The sequence below is a fragment of the Lepidochelys olivacea genome (assembly GCF_965140295.1).
Source record: "Lepidochelys olivacea isolate rLepOli2 genome assembly, chromosome: 8".
In the NCBI taxonomy this organism is placed as follows: Eukaryota; Metazoa; Chordata; order Testudines; family Cheloniidae; genus Lepidochelys; species Lepidochelys olivacea.
The window spans coordinates 90,369,256-90,394,305 of record NC_140418.1 but is presented as its reverse complement, the minus strand read 5'-3'; the positions used below and the strand labels follow the sequence as shown (position 1 = coordinate 90,394,305).

At 39.6% G+C, this 25,050-nt stretch overlaps 1 protein-coding gene across 1 annotated transcript in view; it reads left to right on the top strand.

The window, feature by feature from the left end:
* CACHD1 (cache domain containing 1) overlaps nucleotides 1-25,050 on the top strand; it is a 182,128-nt gene that overhangs the window by 53,479 nt on the left and 103,599 nt on the right. The window contains exon 2 of the mRNA XM_084636325.1: nucleotides 24,681-24,743. Within this exon, the coding sequence (XP_084492451.1) occupies nucleotides 24,681-24,743 (63 nt within the window). The remainder of the gene's footprint in view (nucleotides 1-24,680; nucleotides 24,744-25,050) is intronic.

Genomic DNA, 25,050 nt, shown 5'->3' with positions numbered 1-25,050 from the left:
TCAAATGACCGCTCCGCTCATTGTTTTGAACTCGGCTGCCCTGGAGACATGCCCCCCTCCCCTTTCAAAGCACCGTTTCTGACAGCTGTTGTGTGCTGTGCTGATCTGCTGTGGGATACAAAGCAGACAATTAATGTGGAATGCTCGTGCTGTTGAACACACAGCGGGGGGGTGTGTGTGTGTGTGTGCGCGCTGTGCAGAAAGCCCAGGGAGGGAGGCGGGGTTTCCCCCTGCCTCAGGACTGGTTGCGTCCTGCCTTTGTCTGAACTTACAAGAGAGCATACTGACCCTCTCTGTCCCCCCAAACACACTGTCTCTCTCCCCCTCTCCATACACCCACACACTCCCTGTCACACACTTTCCCCTTCCCCCCACGGCAGTTGAAAAGCAGCTGGCAATCTAGTAGGATGCCCATAGAACAATGGCATTGGGAATCCTGCATTATGTGACTCTTTGCCTGCCCCATGAGGCATTGCAAACCCTTCCCAAAGCACCCTGCGGCCAGGTGCACAGTGAGAGAGCTACCAAAATGCACTGCCGTCTTTGTCGTTGCAAGAGCTGCTGGTGTGGATGCACTCCAGCGTCACAAGGAGCACAGTGTGGACACCAACAGTGGTTTAATTCCAGCATTGTAATAAAAGTGGTATAACTTGTGGTGCAGAAACTTGTCAGTGTAGACGTACCCTTACTCTTGTTGAGGGGATTTTGTGTGTACGCAAGCTGTACTGATGAAAATAGATTGCGGTAACCCCTCTTAATCTCTCTTTCCTGGAGCTTCTGGGGATGAACAGTAGTACAACTGGGATGGTACCACCAGTAAACTCCTCTTGAAGTGTATCTGAGATGGATAGCTTTAAATATTAAACCACAGGAATTTTGACCTCCATGGAGAGGATTTCATATTGATCTTTTGAAATGGCTGAAGATAAGCTCTTCCATTGGCTACGAGAGGATGATGCACATGTGGAAACGAGCAAATCCTATATTATAGATGGTTATCCTGCGGCTTGTAATCTGAGGTGTCTTTTTGCTATTTGAAATATTTGCTTGAGGTTTGTTTTGTTTTTTATTGGCATGCTTACAGCATATTTTCCTTGAAGCTGAATTCCTCTTTTAAAAACTCAGTTAGTAGGATTTCAACTTCTGTTTCATCTACAGAGTCCATTTTCAAAAGCAGTAATAATTCAAAAATAGTTCGAGTTGACATCGTTAATCAGAAATTCATCAAAAGGGTGCCGTACCGACTGATTTTTAAATTGAGGTTCAGTGTAACTTGTCACGACTTAGTGTCTGGAAGAAAAATGTGTTGTGACAATCTCAATAAGGCTAATTCACAGAAGGATCAATGGTATCGGTTTCTGATGTGACATAATGGAGCCAAAGAGTGGCTATTTTATGGATTAACACCTGCTGGGATCTTTTCATGGGGGGAAGGACAGTGTGCACTGGCAGGCATACACATATAATTATTTAAGTTAGACGAATGTTGTCTACCTCTTAATATTAATGGTGAGGATTTTTAAGGCATTATTAAAATTACTTTGAATAATTAAAGCAGTTTATTAGAAATGCCGATTTTTTTTCTAATAGTTTACAAGCCATTTTAGGGTTTTTTGTATATTTTTGTTTTAAATTTAATCTGTGTAAAAGGCACTGTTGTGACCAGAAAAAAGGAGAACAAATTAAAAGACCTGTTTTTAAAAATGTCTGGGAGATAAATAGACATGCTTAGTGAGGCAATTGCTTTCTGCCCGCATTAAATCCCTTAACCCGTTATATGGACTGGTGCAGTGTTTGGATTTTGTTATTAATGTGCCTTTGCTCTGTCACTGAAAAGTGGGTTAAAAATAACCCAGAGATGTGATTTACCTGTCTCGTGTTACTAATGGAGCCCGGTAGGGTGGTCAGTCTGTGCTAGTGAGGGGGACTGTAATTTCACAAAGAAAGCAAATTAGCTGGTGAGGGGGAACATATTTGCCTTTCTGTGGCTCAGTCTGCAGCAGCACATTCAGCTGTGCACAGCAGTGTGTTATGGAAACAACCCTGTAGAAGGAGGGTGATGTAGAACAGTGGTTCTCAAATGTATTGGATCACGCACCCCTTCTTTGTGTCTGTAGTAGTTTACACCCACCCCTCCTGGGCACCTTGCCAGCAGCCACTGCTCTCTGGTAACCCAACTCTGAAGGCAGACTGGAGAGCTGTGGCTGCTGGTCGAGCGCCCAGCTTGGAATTAAGGATGTAAATAACATGTAAAAACAATCGTGTAACCAATTATAATTCTATCGGTTACGCAGTTAAATGTTTAACCAGGGAACTATGTGGGGGGGGGGAATGCTGTAGCACCCCTACGTTTTAGGCAGGGCTCCCCTGTTGGCCCCATGCCCAGGGATCCCGGCTGCCGGCCCCTTGCCCGGAGCTCTGCGATGGGTGACAGCAGAGCCCTGGGTGCGTGGCAGCAGCCAGGACCCCAGGCATACCAGGATGCTGGGTATGGCCAGCAGCAGAGCCCCCAGGGGCATGGAGCCGGACCCCGGGCGGAGTTTAATTATTAACAGAAACCAATAAGCATCAAGCTTATCAGTTAACTGGTTAAACTTTTACATCCATATTCTGAATTTGCCCAGAAAGTGTTTTTTCTTTAAAGCTTCCCCCCACCCCCCGAATACATTCTGCGCCCCACCCCCAGGGGGTGTACCCTCCAGTTTGAGAGAACCTCTGACCTAAGAGAAGGAACCTGTGGGCAAGAGTGGTGTAAGAAGGGAAGTGGGAACCTCTTCCCAATTTACCCACTCCTGTGTCTGGGATAACTTTTTTATGGAAACCCAGTTTTAATCACTCTGCAGATAGATCTCTTGACTGCGGGTGCCTGCATGTTGAGGGAACTCTGAGTGGCAGCTTTGTAAAGCTTGTCCATGGATGCTTCCTTCTCCAGCCCAAGTAATGGTCACAGTTCCTATGGAGCCGGCTCATCACCTAACACTGTGGAGTTCTGGTCCATCACTAGGGCTCCTGGGCACTATGGTAATATACTTAATTATAAGCCTCCTTGGAGAGGGAATTTCTTTAGCTTTGTAAGCCTACTCAATACAGGATTTGATGCATTAGGCATGGCCTATTGGACAATTTGAGGTCTTTCCTTGAACTTTGTAAGAAGGAATCCATTCCTCTGAAGCAGTGGTGGGTAACCTGCGGCCCACGGGCTGCATACGGCCCATCAGGGTAATCTGATTGCGGGCTGGGAGACATTTTGCTGACATTGATCATCCACAGGCACGACTCCCCCACAGCTCCCAGTGGCCGCGGTTCGCTGTTGCTGACCAATAGGAGCTGTGGGAAGCAGCGGCCAGCACATTCCTGCAGCCTGCAATCAGATTACCCTGATGGGCTGCGGTTGCACACCACTGCTCTGAAGGCTTCTGCTTCTGTAAGTACACATTGAGGGCCCTTCTGAGTTTCAAGATCTGCCAGGCTTTTTCCTTCCTACCTCTAGGGATGGGACAGAAATTCAGCAGGGAAGTGTCCTGGTGGGGTGAAGGGGAAGAGGAGTTCTAGGAACAGCCAGGTCAGGAGTAAAGGGCCACCTGGTTATTATGAAGGACTTCAGGAGAGCCACTTATTTACCCAGCCAAGGTGATCGGTATCAGGAATTTACCTCTGAGGTTGAGGGACCACAAATCGCCAAGCAGAGAGGATCGAAGAGAAGGGTGTACAACCTGATCAAGGTAGGATTTACCATAGTCTTCAGTTCATCCCACCTATCAGAGTTTGTGAGAAGGAACCTGGGATCTGGCTGTCGTGACTTAGCCATGGAAAGCAAGTTAGCCAGCAAATAGGAAGATAATTTGCCTGTTGTTTACGTTTTAAAATACAGTAGTCATGTGTCAACCAACTCTTATTCTGTACCTTATGTTTTCATAGGGATTTACATCGTAGAAAGTTACAATCTGAGTAAATATTCCTTTGGAACCGAGGACATGAGACACAAAGATGTGGAGTAAAGGAAAAGAAAGATTAAGGAGAGAGGAAGGTGGACCTACGATTCAGGCACTGGACTGGGACTCAGGAAATCTGAGTTTAATTCCCAACTGCCACACACACCTTATCTGACTTTGGACAAGTCCCTTAATTTCTTGGTCTCACTTCCTATCTGTTTTAATGGGGATAATAATCTTGCTTTTCCCCAACCTTTGCCCTCCTTGTCTGTTTAAACTGTAAACTTTTCCAGGCAAGGATTGTCTCTCACTAGCCTGGCAGTATGGGGCCCTGCTCGTTGCTGAAGGTTTGTACGCTGAACTGTAATACAAATAATAAGAAGACAATATAAAGTCTCTTTGAGAAACATGTCTCATGTTGCTTTTAACTAATTTTATTTAATTGTATTATAAGCAGTATGCTGATACCAGGAGGGAGAGGGCATCAGCTTTAGAAAGCTAACCAACAGAAATGGGTTTTGAGAAGGAGGAAGGTGGGATTACTTTTTAATAATTTTTTTTCCTGTAAGAGAAAGAGTCCTATCTATCATGGTCAACATCCTAACAGTAGGAAACCAGTACTTGTGATGAAAACGGATAAAGAGTGCAGAGCAAAAGAAGCTATGGGAAATTGCAGACGAAAATTCACAATATGTTAAACAGAATACAGACTAAAATACATTTGGTGAAACTTGTGCTATTAACCGGGTCTATTTGGAAACTGATTTTTAAAAAATATTTACCATGTAATATGGAAGGAAAAGACCAGAACAAAAAAATTAGTTTATAGGTCAAACCAGTTGAGTATTTTGATATGAGATGGTATCCCATTTCATATTAGAGTAGCTAATGATGATATCAGGAACATTAATATAATTTATGAAGAACAATATAATTTTTAAAAAAATTTCTTAAGGAATGCTCTTAACTGAAAACTATAAAAGTAGTAGGTAGATATTTTTTCAACATCTAACAACATCTAAGAAATTTAATTACAGCCTATCTTTCTTTATTTGTTTTATGAACAGTTAAAATCTAATGACCCTTTTCTTTCAAGGTGATGATCTGCACCTTTTGTGGTGGTATGCACCTTTTGTGGGTTGTGCTCTTTCTTGCTGCATTATGAGCTGGTAAGGTATTCACAAACAAAAATCTGATAATTGTCCAACTTTCAGTGAATGCGTCTGTGTTTGCTTATCCTTTTTTTCACATTTTTGCTGCCTCTGACCTATGGAGAATAGAATGCTTTAACCACCATTGTTCAAGCTGATTACCCGTCCTTACCATCCCATCACACATCTGCCTTGTCTAGTAATAATTTAGCCCAAAATAAAGCTGATTGGTGTGAACATGATTTGGGCAAAACTGTATTTTCAGGGAGGAAAATGTTTCAGTATATGAAGTATCCATTAATTTCTTCTATAGTTTTCAATACCTCTTCCTTTAATCATTTGTACCAACAATTGGATAGTCCAGCCACAGCATCTATCTAATTTGGCTTGCAAAACCAGCCATGTCAAAGACGGGATATGTGAGTTAGTGAGTATAGTTTCAGCAAATTGAGGGTATGAACTTTTGTAAGACTCATTGCTATTTTATAACATGCCAGATTTTTCAAGCAAAGATCTCAAAACACTTTACAAAGTTGGGTGAGTGTCATTATCTTCATTTTATTCATGAGAAATGATATACCCAATATCACAGAGCAAGTCCATGGCAGAGTCTGGAATAGAATCCAACTTTCCTAAGTCTCAGAACCGTACAGCTATGGCTCTCAACCTTTCCAAACTACAGTACCCCTTTCAGGAGTCTGATTTACTTGCGTGCCCCCAAGTTTTACCTCATTTAAAAACTATTTGCTTACAAAATCAGACATAAAAATACATAAGTGTCATAGCATATTATTACTGAAAAATTGCTTACTTTCTCATTTTTACCATATAATTGTAAAATAAGTCAATTGGTATATAAATATTGTACTTAAGTTTCAGAGTCTAATATACAGAGCAGTATAAACAAGTCATTGCCTGTATGAAATTTTAGTTTGTACGGACTTCCCTAGTGTTTTTTTATGTATCCTATTGTAAAACTAGTCAAATATCTAGATAAGTTGATGCACCCCCAGAAGAGCTCTGCATACCCCCAAGGGTACGTGTACCCCCAGTTGTGAACCACTGCTGTACAGTATCTATCCACATAAACAGTTATATAAAAACAATTTCAAATCCAATTTGGAGGCAATGATTAAGATAATTCAAAGCTTTGATCTTCTGTAGTCCAAATTTTCAAGTTTTAAAAAATTACTGCAGAATTGAACCTTTTAGAATACTTTAAACTCCTAAGGTTTCAGAGTAGCAGCCATGTTAGTCTGTATTCGCAAAAAGAAAAGGAGTACTGGTGGCACCTTAGAGACTAACCAATTTATTTGAGCATAAGCTTTCGTGAGCTACAGCTCACTTCATCAGATGCATCTGATGTTTATGCATCCGATGAAGGGAGCTGTAGCTCACGAAAGCTTATGCTCAAATAAATTGGTTAGTCTCTAAGGTGCCACAAGTACTCCTTTTCTTTTTTTAAACTCCTAAATTATTGAAACCAACTGGTTAACAGAAGATTATATCCAAGCAAAGTAACAAAAATGAGGTATGTCACTGAATTTTGGAGAATTTTAAGATATGCTTGTAATTGTTAGAAATTTATAGCTTTGCATATATAACTTATAAAATATTCCACACAGGCAGCCTCTTCGAAGTTGTTGGTTTTCTTTTCCCCCTTGAAAGAATGTTACAAGCAATTGCTTGTAAAAACCAAACCAAACCCAGATTGTATTGTAGTTTTAAAGTTCTGAACTGCCAGCAGTAGGTCAAGTTGCTATTTGACAGTTATTGTTGAAAAGTATTGCAGATGATGTTGTAATGGTTACAAGAGAAGACTGTTACCAGGGTATCTGATATGTGTGATGGTGATTCTTGCTGTGAAAGAGCCTGAAAAATGATATCTTTGGAGATTTAAGGAAAACATTTATGTAATTACATTAGCATCACCCAATTCACTTTACAGACAAAAGTTTAATATGGTGATTTATGATTTATAAATTCCTGTGTTTAAGCTTGTGATTGGTGGGCTCTCTCTGTTTCAATTAGATTTTTACTTAAAATGTCATTTAGCCTTAGTATTTATGCAGCACATCAAGGTTGTGAGAAATCCAACAGCTTCTGCCCTTGGTTGTACTAATGAGATTAGCACACAATGTCATGCACATTGTTTTTCTTTTGGCATCAGTATAAAGTTACACAGGTCTAGCTGGAATGTTATATAAACTACAGCGGCACATGTAAAGTTGAGTGTTGGCTCATGACTGGGAGAGCAGCAAAATAGAGCAGGCCAGCACTCATATCACAAATGAAATCAGACTCTTCTGGCATAAAGGCCAGCTTGTGTCAATTTGCTGTTTAGGATTCCAGGTTTGGTTTTGTTTGTCAGTTAATCATCTTTGAAATTAACATAAACAACAGAAATCCTCTGTTGCACTGGAATATTTCATTATGTGGAAACTAACCAATTGGAATGCTCCAAGGTCCTATAAGTGCTCCAAACTAAGCTCTCTTTGGAGACGGATGAAAGGAAAGGAAGCTGCACCCCTCTGGGGCAGCTTGCATGGAGATTTGGTCATTCAGGAAGGGTCATTTTTGTGTGTCATATCTGCAAAATACTACATATTATTCACATTGAAAATATATGTTTTTAATTCTGATGCATTCAACCTTGTTACCTGGCAGATAGGCCGAACGCTGGTAAGACTGTGTCAGAAACGTTGGTGCGGGAGGTAGGAAGGGCTGCCCAGTCTGTGCCTCACTGTGGAGTAAATCCTACTCCGGGAGGAATAAGAGTGTGTCAGAGTGAAAGAGATGATGAAAGATTTGCTCTGCGAGAGCCAAAAAAAATACATCAGCTTCCAACGGGTGCTTCTGCAACACCTAATGTTTTCCTTTGGGAAGGAGGGTGGGCTGTGGAGTTTATGTGGTCCATTGTCTGCAGATCTTAGCCCAAAGTAAAGTTAAGTATCCATGATGATTTAAGCGTACTCTGAATACCTTGGGAGAAATCCTGACCCCATGAAAGTCAGTGGGAGCTTTCCCATTGACTTTAATGGGGTCAGGATTTCACTCTCTGGATTTTGGGTTTGTTTTTTACCCTTGCAAGGGGAGGTGGGGGGAATCCAAACAAACACTGATGTACTAACATCACTTTAATTTTTAAAAACAATTTACTTTAAAATTAGTTTAGAGAAATGTTCTTGAATTCTGGAAACTGACATCCTCTGTCTACAGAACAGGCTCCTCTCAGGCAGACAACAGTGCAAGCTTGACGTTGCCTGACAAGGTGTCTCAGCCCTGGTAGGAAGGGACAGCATCAAGGGATGAGAGGATAGCTCATTATCAGCACTTCATTCAATCTTTGGTCTTTGCTGAAACTACCAGGAACGGGGATCATTAGAATGACTTTGGCCACTGGTAGATCGGTTTAGATATGAACTAATGATCTCATTATGGATTCTGACCATCAAGTTCCCTTCTAGGGTGGTTGTAAGCCACCATTATATCTGTTGGAAATAGAATAAACTGCAAAGATGCAATTGGGGTGGTGGTTTTTGTTTTTTTTATAGCATTCAGAATACAAACACTCCCGGCCCAAACCTCAGAATTCAGATGCAACATTTTCCTCTCTGTAACCAGATGCAGTGTAACTTGCCAGAGCAACCTACAGAAAAATCATCCATTTTATGTGTACCATAAACATGAAGCAATTAATATGAATACTTTTGGGTATGAAGTCTTGTAAGATTGAATGAATAATTTTTATTTTTCTGTAAAGCTTGGGAGGGCGGGCAAGTCCTAGTGAGTTGTTGTGGGTTACTTCCACCATCTGCTTTACATTTTAAGGTTGGGTAACATAACTTTCCTTTTCTGAAATATTGCCATGCACATTGACATGAATATAACTTTAGTCAAATTATATTGGCTAGATGCTGAATCTTTTTAACATATGGAACTAATTTTTCCCCCACCCCTTTTTTGCCCCCCTTTAAAAAGAAAAAAAATCCAGTACCTTGTTGCATTTTTGGCAGTTTTTCAGTTTTCCTTTACTTTTCTCTCATTGTAAAAGCCTGCAGTTTACTAAGGGGACATGTCTAGAAGTACTGTACTCCAGCTTGAATGTTTGCTTCCAGGGAATGTCATACCTAATTACTACTCTCTGATTGTGCATGTAACTGTTGAAACAATGAGCTGCTCTTTATAAAGGCCAGTATATCCCATATCCTATTGTATTTACCAAATTATAAATACTATCTATGTGGCTTTGTACCACCGGAGTACAGGATGAACCTGGATCTTGACACCGCTAGGGCCCAGTTCAAGGCCTGCCTGTTTGCACAAGACATCCCACATTGATGATGACTGCAGGATAACTGGCAGCATCTCTTCTAACATCACTCGCAATATGGAAGAAATATTGCATACGCGGATACCCTGATCCTGTCAGATGGTGTTTGCTTCTAATCACCATACATTGTGCTCACTTATCACAGTGATAGGTGTACTTAAAAATACTGAAGATACATTTTACTTCAATTAGAGACACAACCTTCATTAAGATATAATTGGGGCTTTAAAGACACATCAGTTACTCCTGCTAAAAGTAGTAGATGCCGAGGCTAGAAAGGACCATTGTGATCGTAGAATCTAGTCTGACTTTCTGTAATACCGAGGCCATAGAACTTACTCAAAATAATTCCTAGAGCAGATCTTTTAGAAAAACATCCAATCTTGATTTTAAAAATGTTCAGTGATAGAGAATCAGTGATAGGATCTACAACCTATCCTAAAGGATGACCCAACACTCTCACAAATCTTGGGAGACAGGCCAGTCCTTGCCTACAGACAGCCCCGCAACCTGAAGCAAATACTCACCAACAACCACATACCACACAACAGAACCACTAACCCAGGAACTTATCCTTGCAACAAAGCCCGTTGCCAATTGTGCCCACATATCTATTCAGGGGACACCATCACAGGGCCTAATAACGTCAGCCACACTATCAGAGGCTCGTTCACCTGCACATCCACCAATGTGATATATGCCATCATGTGCTAGCAATGCCCCTCTGCCATGTACATTGGTCAAACTGGACAGTCTCTACGTAAAAGAATAAATGGACACAAATCAGATGTCAAGAATTATAACATTCATAAACCAGTCGGAGAACACTTCAATCTCTCTGGTCACGCAATCACAGACATGAAGGTCGCTATCTTAAAACAAAAAAAACTTCAAATCCAGACTCCAGCGAGAAACTGCTGAATTGGAATTCATTTGCAAATTGGATACTATTAATTTAGGCTTAAATAGAGACTGGGAGTGGCTAAGTCATTATGCAAGGTAGCCTGTTTCCTCTTGTTTTTTCCTCCCCCCCCCCCCCCGATGTTCTGGTTTAACTTGGATTTAAACTTGAAGAGTGGTCAGTTTGGATGAGCTATTACCAGCAGGAGAGTGAGTTTGTGTGTGTATGGGGGTGGGGGGGATGTGAGAAAACCTGGATTTGTGCAGGAAATAGCCCAACTTGATTGTCATGCACATTGTGTAAAGAGTTGTCACTTTGGATGGGCTATCACCAGCAGGAGAGTGAATTTGTGTGGGGGGGTGGAGGGTGAGAAAACCTGGATTTGTGCTGGAAATGGCCCACCTGATGATCACTTTAGATAAGCTATTACCAGCAGGACAGTGGGGTGGGAGGAGGTATTGTTTCATATTCTCTGTGTATATATAAAGTCTGCTGCAGTTTCCACGATATGCATCTGATGAAGTGAGCTGTAGCTCACGAAAGTTTGTGCTCAAATAAATTAGTTAGTCTCTAAGGTGCCACAAGTACTCCTTTTCTTTTTTAGAGAATCCAGTATGACACTTGGCAAATTGTTCCAATGGTTAATTACTCTCACTGTTACAATGTATTCCTTATTCCAGTCTGAATTTATCTAACTTCAACTTCCAAGCATTGGACGCATTATACCTTTCTCTACTGGACTGAAGAGCCAATTATTAAATACTTTTTTACCATGTAAATACTTACAGACTGAAATCAAGTCACCCTTTAATCTTCTTTTTAAGGCTAAGCTAAATGGAATTGAGCTCTTTGAGTCTATCTCTGTAAGGCATGATTTCTTATCCTTTTAATCATTATTGTGGCTCTTCTCTGAGCCTTCCTCCATTTATCAAGATCCTTCTTCAATTATCGGCACCAAAACTGGACACTCTATTCCAGCAGGAGTCTCACCAGTGGCAAGTACAAAGGTAAAATAACCTCTTTACTCCTACTTGAGATTCCCCTGTTTATGCATCCTAGGATCACGTTAGCTCTTTTGACCACAGTGGGTATGTCTACACTGCAGCTGGCCCATCTCCCAGGGCTCAGGCTGGCATGAGCCAGCTGCAGGTTTTTAATTGCAGTGTAGACATACCCTGAATCACAGTGGGAGCTCACGTTCAGCTGATCATCCACCATGACTCCCAAATCTTTTTAGAGTCACTGCTTTCCCAGGATAGAATCCCCTAACCTGTAAATATAGTCTAGATTCTTTGTTCCTAGATGTATACTTTTACATTTAGCTATATTAAAATGCCTATTGTTTACTTGGGTCTAGTTTACCAAGCGAAGCAGATCTCTCTGAATCAATGAGCTGTGGTCTTCGTACTCCCCCAATTTTTGTGTCATCTGCAAACTTTATCAGTGGTGATTTTGTTTTATTCCAGGGTTATTGACAAAAGTGTTAAATAGGGTAGGGCCAAGAACCAATCCCTGCAGGACCCTACTGGAAACAGACCCACTTGCTGATGATTCCCCATTTACAGTTACATTTTGAGACCTATCAGTTAGCCAGTTTTTAATCCATTTAATGTGTACCCTGTTAATTTTCTATCATTCTAGGTTTTTAGTCAAAATGTTGTGGGATACCAAAGCAAACATTTTACAAAAGTCTAAGCATGTTACATCAAGACTACTATGTTTATCAGCCCAACTTGTAATCTCATGGAAAAAAAAATATCAAGTTACTTTGACAGGATCTAATTTCCATAAACCTATGTTGATTTGAATTAATTACATTAACCTTCTTTAATTCTTTATTATCCAGTCCTGTATCAGCCACTCCATTACCTTGCCCGTGATTGATGTCAGGTTGACAGACCTGTTTACATGTCGTCCCATTTACGTTTTTTAAAAATTGGCACAACCGTAGCTTTCTCCCAGTCTGGTGAAACTTTCCCAGTGCGCCGAGACTTACTAAAAATCAACATTAAAAGTCCAGTATATTCCTGACCCAGCTCTTTAAAAACTCTTGAATGCAAGTTATGTGGACCTGCTGTTTTAAAATGTCTATCTTTAGTAGCTTCTGTTTAGACGGTCTCAGGCGGATGTTAATGGAAGGAGTGTTGTCATCACCATATGATGAAACTATATTGTATGTATTGTAGGTATATTTTTTTTAAAAATCTTGAAAGCTAGGGAATTTTTAATTAGTTTTTTTATGAAAAACTAAGTTTGTCAGTCTCTGTTTTGAGTAATAGTTGACTATGTAAAAATACTTTTGCATAATTTTACCACAAAAAAATCCAGACCTCTTGTATGACGTTAACTCATGAAATAATCAAAATTGCTTAATTGTCAAGGTTTTTAGTGTTTTGTTTATCCAGAGCTGCCAAAAAGCTTAGCAAATGATGTTAGAGCCTTACAATATTCCTGCAAAGTAGATCAGAGTGTGTGATCATTTTACTGACTAGCGAAATGTAGCCATCTCCAGTGTAAAATGGAGCAGTTATGTAAAAGCCAACAACACTACTACACAATAGATTAAGACAGGAAGTGAAGAAGAATGCCAGTTCAAAATGAAATTCAAGTGCTATTTCCAAGCACTACCATAGCTACAGCCTGCATTGGAAATAAATCCTGTCTTCAACTTGACCAAACACAATTTAATATTTATTTTTCAGAACTTTCCTTCTTTCAGGCCTCATGCCAAAGTATAGCAGGTCACCACAAATTTTTTCTTACTGGGTACCATTATGAGGACTTCCTATTGAAATGTTTTGCGGGAGGTTGTGGTTTGCTCCTTAACCATTTGGTGCACTCCTCCTCTGTGCGCCCCCCAATTTTCCCAGGAATTTCTCGGTGTTTATTACTACTACAACAACAAAAACAACTGAAAATTGGTGCAAAAAACTATTAATAATTTTTCTGGGTAACTATCGGGGTTTATTTTGGTGGATGGAAAGACAGGGGAAAAATATTCAGTAGATTAATGCTTTGATGAATCGAATTCAGTGTGGCTTGCTGCAGAACTAAAACAGAACTCAAACCACAATGCCACCTCTGAGTTTTAGAAAACAATACATCTCTAATCCCCAAATAGAACTTTTCATTTGAATAAACAGTTTACTGTTGTAGACTTAGAACTATTAGCCTATAATATTTACATGTAATAGTTGGGCCCAATATTTTAAAATATTTATAAACACTCATTGTCTTATGTGAAGTCCTTCAGTGTAATGTCCAAAAGTCCTGTATAGCGTAGATTTGCAGCAGTCTTTTCAGGGAATCTTTTCCAAGGCCCGTTCTCCGCTAACAGCTTCAAATGCGTACATGGTGGGCATGAGATTCATCAGTGCATTCAGATGCACACGCACTTCAGAGCTGTGCGTGCTTTTTTGTTTATTGTGTGTATCTTCTAGACTAATTCATAGCCTTACTTCAACAGGCAGGTATGCATATACACACACAGACTAATGTATTATCATAATGCATATATCTCATGCAATGTATTGTGTTTTATTAGGTAAATTCAAGGTTTTTTTATACATTTGAATGATACAAGGGTAGGGTGAAAATCGGGAAAAAAACAAATGATACTTTTTGTAAACCTGGGATTTTTTTCCGTAAAAATCTGTTTAAACTGAAAATGAAGAGGCTTAAATATACACGATCATTGGTTAAAAAGCAGGGTGAAATCCTGGCTCCATTGATGTCAATGACAAAAATTCCATTGACTTTAACTGTGGGAGGGGGAGTGGTCAAGATTCCACCCAGAGGGCTTTTGATGGAGTAAAGTGTCATCTGTGTAATTCAGGTGATGGTGACTACTATTTGTGGTTCCCAGCCGAGGCCAGGATTGTTGTCCTAATGCACCTATGTTTTCTCTATTCCTGAACGTGTAGCTATTTTGTAGACTTGCTTACTTGGCTACAGTGTAACTATATCTTAACCAATAAAGGTTCAGACCAAGATTGTATATCTCTTTGAGTGTCTCTTGCACTTCAAAACTGTAGGGCCTTGCCTTTCATGATAGGCCTTTACTGTTTCAGAAACGGACTTCCGATGGGGACTCTTTCTCTCATTTCTCGTAGTCTCAATCCAGCAAAGCACTGAAGCAGGTGCGTAGCTTTACGTGTACAAATAGTCCCATTGACTTCAATGGGTATTATAACATGCTTAAAATTATACACATGCCGAAGAGCTGTGCTGTCCCAGTGCCCATCTGAACCTGGGGTTGCTCTGTAAAACAGGATTGTGGACTTTTGGCCATTGACTCCAATGAGAGTTAGACCAGGCCATCTTTGCACAAGCATGTACGTTGTTGGAGCCACTGATTTTTTTTATGTTTGCAATATGTGCTGTGATCTTATTGATGCTTTCTAAAAAACGCATAAAGTGTGAATAAAATAAGAAACTGAAGGTTGAGGCCCCTAGGGGATATATAATTCTAAATAAACCAGGCCAGGACTGGAAGATTAGCACTTCTGCTCCTGTGAGAACCATCATGGAATCTTGAATTACTTCTTATTCCTCATCCAAAAGGCTGCACTTTCAGCAGTACAGTGGTCTTTAAGAGCATACTGGGGCATTGGTTTGGTATTAACTCAGAGGTGAAGACCACCCAAGCCCTCCCTCTCATACAGGTACTGGCCTAGCCTGATCCTGTTTAGCTTATCTCTGTGTCTGAGTTCTCTCTATCGGTTTAGATTGTAAGTTCCTTGGGCAGGGACTATGTCTTCCTTTGTCTTGTGCAATGCCAAGCACACTGTGCTTAACAAATAATGTAATAAAGAGCGATAATTTAAAAAACTTTCCTGAAAACACCTCTTTTCTGTCATCCACAATCAATAATTGTAACTGAACCACAAAAAGTGCCCATGCCTACATTAAGTAACTGTATAATTGTACTGCTATAACCCTTATTCTAGGGAAGGAAAAAAACATTGTAGACCATGACACCTTGTTTTGAACAAATTGGTCTAATGACCTTACAGTGATCTGTTACCCCCATTTGGTTTGGAAAACATAGTGCGTAACTTTGAAACATTTGTCTCCTAGGGCTTTGTTTCCCACAAGGGTTTGCTTTTGTGTTGTGTGGTTTCCCCAAAAATATTTCTCACCACAGTTACCACAAATAGCTCTGCCAATGGTAACAATGGGAAGCCTTTGTGCGGATAGTGTTAAAATAGCATCAGCCACTTGAAGCCCTGCCTGCCCTAGTATTCCTTCCCTTGTAGCTGAACCAGTGATAGCAACAGTTGGAAATTTTTCACAGAGATGCCCAGTGTAGAGACAGGCTACTGTGGTCTGCTAGTGGAGAGTTTTACTGCCATGGCTGAGGCAGCAGTTATTTAAAATCTCACAGGAAACTGGAAACAAAGCACTTACAGAGACAATAAACAGTTCTTTAAAAATATGACTTGTAATGTAACTGCTAAATTAGCTGCACTTCATTTACCATTCACTGAATGTTGCACAAATGTTTTACATTTAATTTTTTTTCCAGACAGTCTTTGACTGTCAGTATGTTTTATCCTCAGCAGAAAAAATGCCATCCAGTTTGAAAGCTGGATTCAGTTCTAGTCTGCCATTTCTAATTCTGTTTAACAAAACTGATGTGCAAATGGTTGACTGTTTTGACTAACGGTGTGAGCCTGTATTATTCTTGACGAAGAGATACAGTGTTAACAATCACATGATGGATGTTTGTGAAATTGTTTTTTAACTGCAGAATGTTGCTGCTGGGTTCACTTTAATCTTCAGGAGTGGAGGAAACAACTCGGCAGTGTACATTTTAGTTTCTGATCTGAGCCCAGTTTAGAACCATTCCCCAAGTTTAAAAACAAACACCCCCTCACTTCTTTCAGCTTCAAATGTTGCATGGTAAGCCTCCATGTCCTATTCCACTCATCACTAAGATTATGTGAATTGGGCAGCATCAGAAGCTGCCTTCTCCTTACAAATTGGTTGCTGGTTTGTTTACTTTATCTGTTCAAGGCTTTGAAAGCTTCAAAGCCATTGGTGAGTCAGGACAGCTGTGCTGGAAAGTGCATAAGTACATATAAACCCCAAAACCATGACTACATGCTAAAGAGGAGCTTTGGGAAGTTTCAGGTTAATCAGACTAGCTGTTTTTGACTTCTGTATCTTTCAAAAAGTAGAGTCTTAACTTTCTGAAAACTTCTGTTTGGGGAAATTGGGTTTTGTATTATAAAGACTTCCAGTTGTTTCACATACTTATCCACACAAAGCTAGCACAGTTGTCTTCTGGAAACCAAAAATATTTTGTGATTTTAGTTTGCTATCCGCCAGCCCCTTGCTGAATATTGGAAATTCTACATTAGCCCCTGCAGATATTGTAATCTCCTCTCTAAACTCCAATGTAAGTATCATAATCTGTGTGCTCTGATGTTGAAGGGAAACGGAAATTGATGGTCAAGTATAGGAGTAGTGTGGAGAGGGTTCTGAATAGCAGATGATGGAGCTGGGTATGGTCCAGAAGACATGTACAGTTGGGCTCTTATGTGGGTATATAGGAGTCCATGCTGCAGACTTGAGAATTGTGTATTACCATAGCACCATGGAGATCTAGTCATGGACCCAGACCCCATTGTGTTAGGTGCCGTACAAACACAGAAGAAAAAGACAGTCCCTGCCCCAAAGAGCTTACAGTCTAAGAAAAGAGATAACAGATAGAGATGGGTATATGGGGGAATACAAGAGAACAATGAAACTATAACCCTCTGAAGAATTCATCAGTCTTTGTGGAGCTTATGACATCTGCCAAAGTTTGTACATTTCGCCGGTGTATAGCTGTATCAGCCGAAGACAGGAGAACTATATGGGTGGGGGGCAAATCAATGTCTGGAAATTCCAAGCTCAGGTTCCGTAAATAACATTAACTCTGCCTCTGTATCTTGCCATGGCCCACTTTATGGTGTATTATGCTTGAAGGCTATGTGTAGGTGCTAAGATACATCAAAATGTTGCTTGTTGACTATAGTAGGAATGTCACTGAGGGAGGGACACATCTGTATTTGTTGAGATAGAGACTGGATGTTTTAGCTGGCTCATTCAGGGAGGGTGAATATGAGAGTTTTCTGGCTAGATTGGTATTCACTGTGTAATGACAAAATTCTAGGGTAGCATATGGGCTACTATATTAGGGGATATGTGGTTCATCACAGAACTAAAAATTCATGGTAGCTTTTAGCTACAAGTGATCATGAATCTGATCACATTTATAATGTGCAAGCAGAACAAAGTCCAGACTAGTCATATGTATACATCGTGCTTTAATAGGGCCAATTTCACAAAGCTGAAAAAGAATTGTGAGCCAAATCAGCAGAGAGGAGGAATTTAATCAGAAAAATGTGAATGATGATGGTGACTCATATAAGAACACCTCACTAGATGCCCCAAAAGCCACAGTCCCACAAGTGAAGAAGAAGGCTGTGCTCATTAAAAAAATAACCTGATTTAGAGGGGAAGTGAAGGCAGCTATAAAATATATAGCAAAAGGAAGAAAGTGGAAGTTGATGGTAGTGAATATAGGTCCGAAGTTGGAAACTACAGAGAATTGATGGGGGAAGCAAAGGGACACAGGGAGAAGGCTATTGTTGCGGGAGGGGACAGTAAGAGGGAGTTTTTAAAAATATATTAGGAACAAAAAGCATCCTGACAATGGTATTAGTCCATTACTGGATGGAAGTGGTAGCATTATCAATAGTGTCGCAGAAAGGGCAAAAGTGTTCAATAAATGTTTCTGTTCTGTATTTGGGGTAAAAATTGATGATGATCTTCTTTGAGTAGTGTCCCTATGGGAGTGCCACTGTAGGTGTGCTTGCATCCCATGTGCCTCAGATTGGAGATTTTAAGTGGCAGTGTTTGTTTGGCCCACGCATGTGCCCTCTGCAGCCTTGTGCCCTGCTCCGAGAATATATTGAGTTGCATGGGTGAACCGCCCTCAGTTCCTTCTCAACTGCCTCAGCAGTGTCCGAGTTGAGCGTACCTCTGCTGAATTTTTCTTTCATTATTAATATTTAGTTAGTATGAGTTTCTTTTGTGTTACTCAGCTGTAGTAATTTTATAGTTTTTAAAAACAAAACAAAAACTTAAAACAAAAAGATTTAACGTATACTTTCAGGATAAGGATCATTCTCTCTCCACCCTTTATTTCAATAGCCATTCTTAAGAATGTTCCCATCACAGAGAGACATAGAGCTGTGACTTGGACGTCCACTCATGCATTTTCTGAACACTATGCAGTCACTCATGCCTCAGCTTCTGATGCCATATTTGGTTCTGTTGTTCTGTCATCAATCCTAGACTTGACTCTGAAGCCCACCCCTTTGCAGAGGGTACTACTCGATAATCACCTGGAGTGGAGCACCCATAGGGATGCACCATACCACCTTGTAGAATGTAGGCTGTGCTTGAAGAATAGGGGTCTTTGTGCTGGGAAGCACTGACTCTGAAAGAGATTTGGGGGATGTGGTGGATGATTAGCTGAACATGAGCTCCCAGTGTGACACTGTGGCCAAAAGAGCTAATGTGATCTTGGGATGTATAAATAGGGAAATCTTGAGTGGGAGTAGAGTGCTTGTTTTGCTTCTGTATTTAGCGCTGGTATGACTGTTGCTGGAATACTGTATCCAGTTCTTGTGCCCACGATTAAGGAAGAATGTTGATTAATTGGAGTGGGTTCAGAGAAGAGCCACAAGGATGATTAAAGGATTAGAAACATGCCTTATAGTGATAAATGTAAAGAGCTCAATTTGGTTAGCTAAATCTTAAAGAAAACATTAAGGGATGACTTGATTATGGTTGATAGCTATTTACATGGGGAACCAACATTTAATAATGGGCTCTTCAGTCTAGAAGAGAAAGGAATAACATGAACCAGTGGCTAGAAGTTGAAGCTAGTCAAATTCAGACTGGAAATAAGGCGTACAATTTTGACATGGAGCGTAATTAACCACTGGAACAATTTACCAAGGGTTGTGGTGGATTCTCCATCATTGACTATTTTTAAATCAAGATTGGTGTTTTTGTAATATATTTGCTCTAGGAATTATTTTGGGGAAGTTCTATGTCCTGTGTTAGATAGGAGATTGGACTAGATCACGATGGTGTCTTTTGGCCTTGGAATCTATGACTACTGGAAATGTGAAAAGATACACTGAGTGGGTGCAAGGTCTGTCCAATATAAAAGTAAGGTATTGAGGGATACATAAGGAGGAGAATTAGGGTTGTTTGTGGAAACTTACCTCTAACTTTCCAGACTTTCAAATGTATGTATGTATGTATGTATGTATGTATGTCTGCACAAAAAACCTAGAATGGTCTACTGTGACTTTTAATAATAGTTATTGATGACCGTTGTTCAAGACTTATTGATGAGTCTTTATGACTTTCACTTTAAAAAGGAAGTACCAGAAGAGTGTTCCAGCACTATCATTCATAAGAATGCTAAAACTAATAATGCCTGAATGGTGTTCCGGAGTGCTCGGGCATGACTCGAACCCTGCTTAAGACCTAATGGAATTAGAGGGTGATCAGAGAAGAATGACCAGACTGATTAGGGGATGGAAAAGCTTTCATATGAAGAGAGTGAAAAGAATGGGACTGTGCACCTTAGAAAGAAAATGATTAAGTGGGAACATAATAAAAGTATCTAAGATAATGAATGGTGTGGAACAGGTAGATAGGGAGCTTCTACTCTCCCTGTTACAGAACACAAGAAAGGGCACATGAAACTGAAAGACTGCAAATTTAAAAGTGAGAAAAGGAAATACTTTGTTACATAATTTATCAAAATTTAAAAAACTGGATAACCACAAGAATAACCAAAGTGATGATAATTGATGCCAAGAAAAAAAGTACTGGAAGAGAAATGAAACTTCATGTTTCAGGGTGTAAGACCATCTCTAATGATTAGAATTAGAATGAGACCTTCGTTTGGGGGAGGGACACAGATAACCCCACATCTGCCTACTGTAGGGTTATTTTCACCTTTGTCGGAGGCATCTGGTCCCTGCTCCTGTTGTATGGACCTTGAGTCTGACCTAGCATGGCAATTCCTATGTTCCTAGAGCTGTTGTTGGGCTGAGTGATGATGGGTCAGGACAAATAATCTTGAATGACCATCTCATTAAACGCTTGTGTAATTGTTCCTGTTCAAGTGAGGTAGGATTTTGCTGCCATCTGTTAAGCAGACTCAATTAAACAGCAAGGGGTGGGGAGAATAAAGTAAAGATGCTAATACATTGTGCAACCCGCACTGAGAATGCTCTCTTAAATATTTCTCTTTTTTTGTAAGTTTCTGGAATTTAAATTTACTTTCAATCTGTGGAATCTCTTTAACTTCTTTTGGAAGTTGACAAAAGAGACTTTTTCTGTTTAGAAAATTAAATAACATACTGTGTAAATGTTCACATGTCCTTTGCACACTGGTTAAATAACAATAAAAGGCAAAAGGATCAGGGGATCTTATCTGTGAATTGCTCTATGATTTACTCTTTTCTCCAGTTGGTGCAATCCTTAGTGCATTTTTGCTAATAGGTTTCTTACTTTTCTTGCATAGTTTTAATAAAAATGAGAAAACTGAATGTTTGTACAGAGATGATTTTTTTTTGTAAGATTAAAATTCTCCTGATTATGCAGAGGGAAATAATTTTTCTCTAGGTGAAAATTCCAGGTAGTTTTATTGAGTAGGGAACAGATATCTAAGTAATAGAATTGCTGTGAGAGGTAGAAGAGCAATTCATCTGTAACCTGAGGGAAAAATCAGGGGACCTTATTTAGCCCTTTCTCCAACTGGTGGGATCCTAATTTAGTGTGGATTTCTGGTTTAATTCATTGTTGAAAATTGCAGTTTGGCTAACAGGTTTTTACTTTTCTTATATAGTTTTAATAAAACTCAGAAAATTCTCTGCCTGAAAAGAATATTTTAAAGAATTTGACTAAAATTGATCTTAACCCAAAATAGGTTTAAAATAAAAAACTTTATTCCAGTGGCCAAATGAATTACTACAAGTAGTGATTTTTTTCGTAACTGTTCATAACATACTCTCTCATTATTTTGATAGTTCATAAACATGGCTATATTTAAAGGTACAGGGGAAGGGTCAGCTTTGTATTAAGGACAGGAAGCTTCATTCTTGCTAGCTGACAAACTGTTTCCTTGTTGTTTCTTTTGATATCTAGAAATTAAATGCAATGTGGGGAGAAATTTTCAATTCATTTAAAACATTTTGCATCAAAATGACCCCCTTTAATGTACTTTTCTCTGTTAAATTTTTCTTCTCATCTGAAGGAAAAAAACATGTTTTGTAGTTTTAAGTACCTGAGCATAGCTTTTAACAAAAGTCTGGAAAGAAAAAGAAATCTGCATGTATGTCTTAAGAGTAGTCACATTTCTGTCTTTTTATCCTTCTAGGCTCCCTGGGACTTGTGAGCTGCCCTTCCAAATGCTGCTCTCATATTAAGAGTTCAAATTTTTGAAATTCCTAAAGTCCTCAAGAGGAAAAGGGATAAGGGAAAGTGACAATCATAAGCCAAGATTTTCCAGAGTGCCTCTGCTGGCTGTGTACCTGTGTACGTTCTGACTAAAAGCAAATAGACCAAACTCTCACCTGGAAAACTCATGCAGTTGTTGAACAACTTCTATTAAACTTCATTTGATTCAATGTTAAACGCCTTATGTAGCTCTAAATAATTCTGATTTTATATCGTTAAAACTTAGGAGAGTTGAACTGAGCGTCTGGGAAGTCTGTTTCAGACTTACCGCATTGCTGTAAACGTGAAGCATTCCATCAACTTCATGTCCTCCACCATAGTGTCTCTGAATAGCTGTCATGGCACATACATAGCCAAATAGGAACAACTGGTCTTCTTGCTGCTGCATTTCCATGCACTGGGCTCCATGTTGATGTATGCGATGTCCACTCTCTGGATGAAATCCTGACCCTGTTTAAATCAATGGCAAAATTCCATTGCCTTCAGTAGAGCCAGGATTTTGCCCTCTTGTTTTTTCTTTTGTGTCATTGACATTTTAGTGTCTTTGACGTCTATAATGTAATCCCCAATGTTTCGCTCTCTTCCCTATGTGATGCTCTGAGGCTCCGGTAAATGGTAGAGAGGCTGCATTGGTAAAGTGCTGCTTGGGCCGTAAGTTTTTGTGGAGTAACTTCAGTTTAGATTGTGGTGGCAGTTGTTTACTTTTTTTCTTCTCAGAAGTAAAATGATAAGACAGGTGCAGAAGCAAAAGTTTCAATCTTGAGCGGTATTGGTTAAAGCTCCTTTTCAATAAGGAACAAGACGGCTACAGATTGTACTGCCACATTACTACAGGATTCTTAAAACATCACTGAAAAATGAGTCACTTTAATATGTATAAAAATCCCACAGTAATAATTTATTTTGGCTTTTGTTATTTTTTTTAAAGATATGCCCCTAAATATTAAACCTAACTTAACATTAACATTCAAAGGGCCAACTGGGTTTTTTTTTTTAATTATTTTTGTAGTATTTAGTCTTCTTAAAATTTTGAAGTAATATTTATTTAATCAACAATTCACTCCCTTTCCATTTCAAACAGTTTTTTCCCCCTTGTTGTTTTTGCAGTACAAACCAAAAAGTTACACCTCTGATGGTTGGCTTCTTTTTTTCTTGCAAAGCACCCTGAGGCCAGGTATCTGGGTGAAAGCTACTATATGCCAGTAGGGGCGGGGGCTTTGGGGAAGGGGTGGAGTGGGGGCGGGGTTGAGCAGGTGTGAGAAGGGGTGGGGTGGGGCTGGGGCTGGAGCAGCATGCAGCTGCATGGGGCACCAGGAAATTTGGTATGGGTAGGGACGGCCTTGATCAAATCCCCCCTTAGTCGTCTCTTTTCCAAGCTGAAAAGTCCCAGTCTTATTAGTCTCTCCTCATATGGCTGCCATTCCATACTGCTAATCATTTTTGTTGCTCTTTTCTGAACCTTTTCCAATTCCAATATAACTTTTATTCGCAGTATTCAAGATGTGAGAGTACCATGGATTTATGTAGTGGCAATATGATATTTTCTGTCTTATTATCTATCCCTTTCTCAATGATTCCCAGCATTCTGTTCACTTTTTGACTCCCGCTGCACATTGAGTGGATGTTTGACTCCCGCTCCACAATGACTCCAACATCTCTTTCTTCAGTGGTAACAGCTAATTTAGATCCCCTCATTTTATATGTATAGTTGGGATTATGTTTTCCAATGTGAATTATTACTTTGCATTTATCAACATTGAATTTCATCTGCCATTTTATTGTCCAGTCACCCAGTTTTGTGAGATCCTTTTGTAGCTCTTCGCAGTCTGCTTGGGACTTAACTATCTTAAGTAGTTTTGTATCATCTGCAAATTTTGCCACCTCAGTGTTTACCCCTTTTTCCAGACCATTTATGAATATGTTGAATAGGACTGGGCCCAGTAAGACCCCTGGGGGATACCACTATTTACCTCTCTCCATTCTGAAAACCGACCATTTATTCCTACCCTTTGTTTTTTATCTTTTAACCAGTTACCGATCCATGAGAGGACTTTCCCTCTTATCTCATGACAGTTTGCTTTGCTTAAGAGCTTTTGGCAAAGGACCTTGTCAAAGGCGTTCTGAAAATCTAAATATACTATATCTACTGGATCCCCACATGCATGTTGACCCCCTCAAAGAATTCTGAAAGTCCTTTTTTTCCCCCCCTACTCTAGAAACTTAAAGACTGGGATAGTAATTGCTGCTTCAGCAATGCCAATCTCACTTCCTAGTAGGCATACAAAATCAGGTCTCATTCTCCTGTCGTCCAAACAAACACAGAGACCCACCTTCTAACCTCTAGCCCACAGGCTTTTGGATGCAGGCAAAAGCCAACAACTGGAGGATCAGAAATTAATTAAAAATTTGGAGAATATGGAAAGAATAATGTTTTGAAAGAGCTTTATTATGTTAAATGTTTAGTATCTGTAAACAATTATAGTAGTCAGAGGTAACAGATTTTAAATAGGAAGCATAGATATTTTAAATTATAGCAGTTGGATAAAATAGCAGAGGCTCTGCAAATAACATCCTGTATTTTTCTTTTTAGAAATGTAAACATCTGCTTTACTTATTTAATTATAGAAGCATGTATTTTGCTTGCATAAACGTGGTTATCTTTAGGTAAAGTTGACAGTTTTAAAAACTGTTTTAAATGACTCATGATATGAAATCTGTCTTTTCTTAACATACTGCATTCTTATTGTTTTTTTCCCTTCAATATTGCTTGAAATCAGTATTATGCCAATGTCCCTTAAGCACCATTTCTGATTTTATTACAGCGGATATTCAACTCCTTTGTGTACACCGAAAAAATCTCAAATGGAGAAAGTGAAGTTCAACAGGTAAGGGAAAAAATGGAATGTATAAAAAATCCCTGGCCACCCGTTGAGGGAAAGTGTTGGGTTTTTAAAGGGACACAGTCAACTTAAATATCACACTTTTGTCTGAATGTATTTTATCGACTATTCTTACACATGAAATCAGAGTGAACAATAACTGAAGGTTGTTTACTTTGTACCCATCTGGTAGCTTTGCTCTCCCCTGAATAGTAAGGCAATTTACTTCTCTGTAAGGGTTTTTCACTCAGCAACAAGGGAGAGAAAAACATGTCTAGTATAGGCAGGACTTGGAGACAGATATAGTATTGAC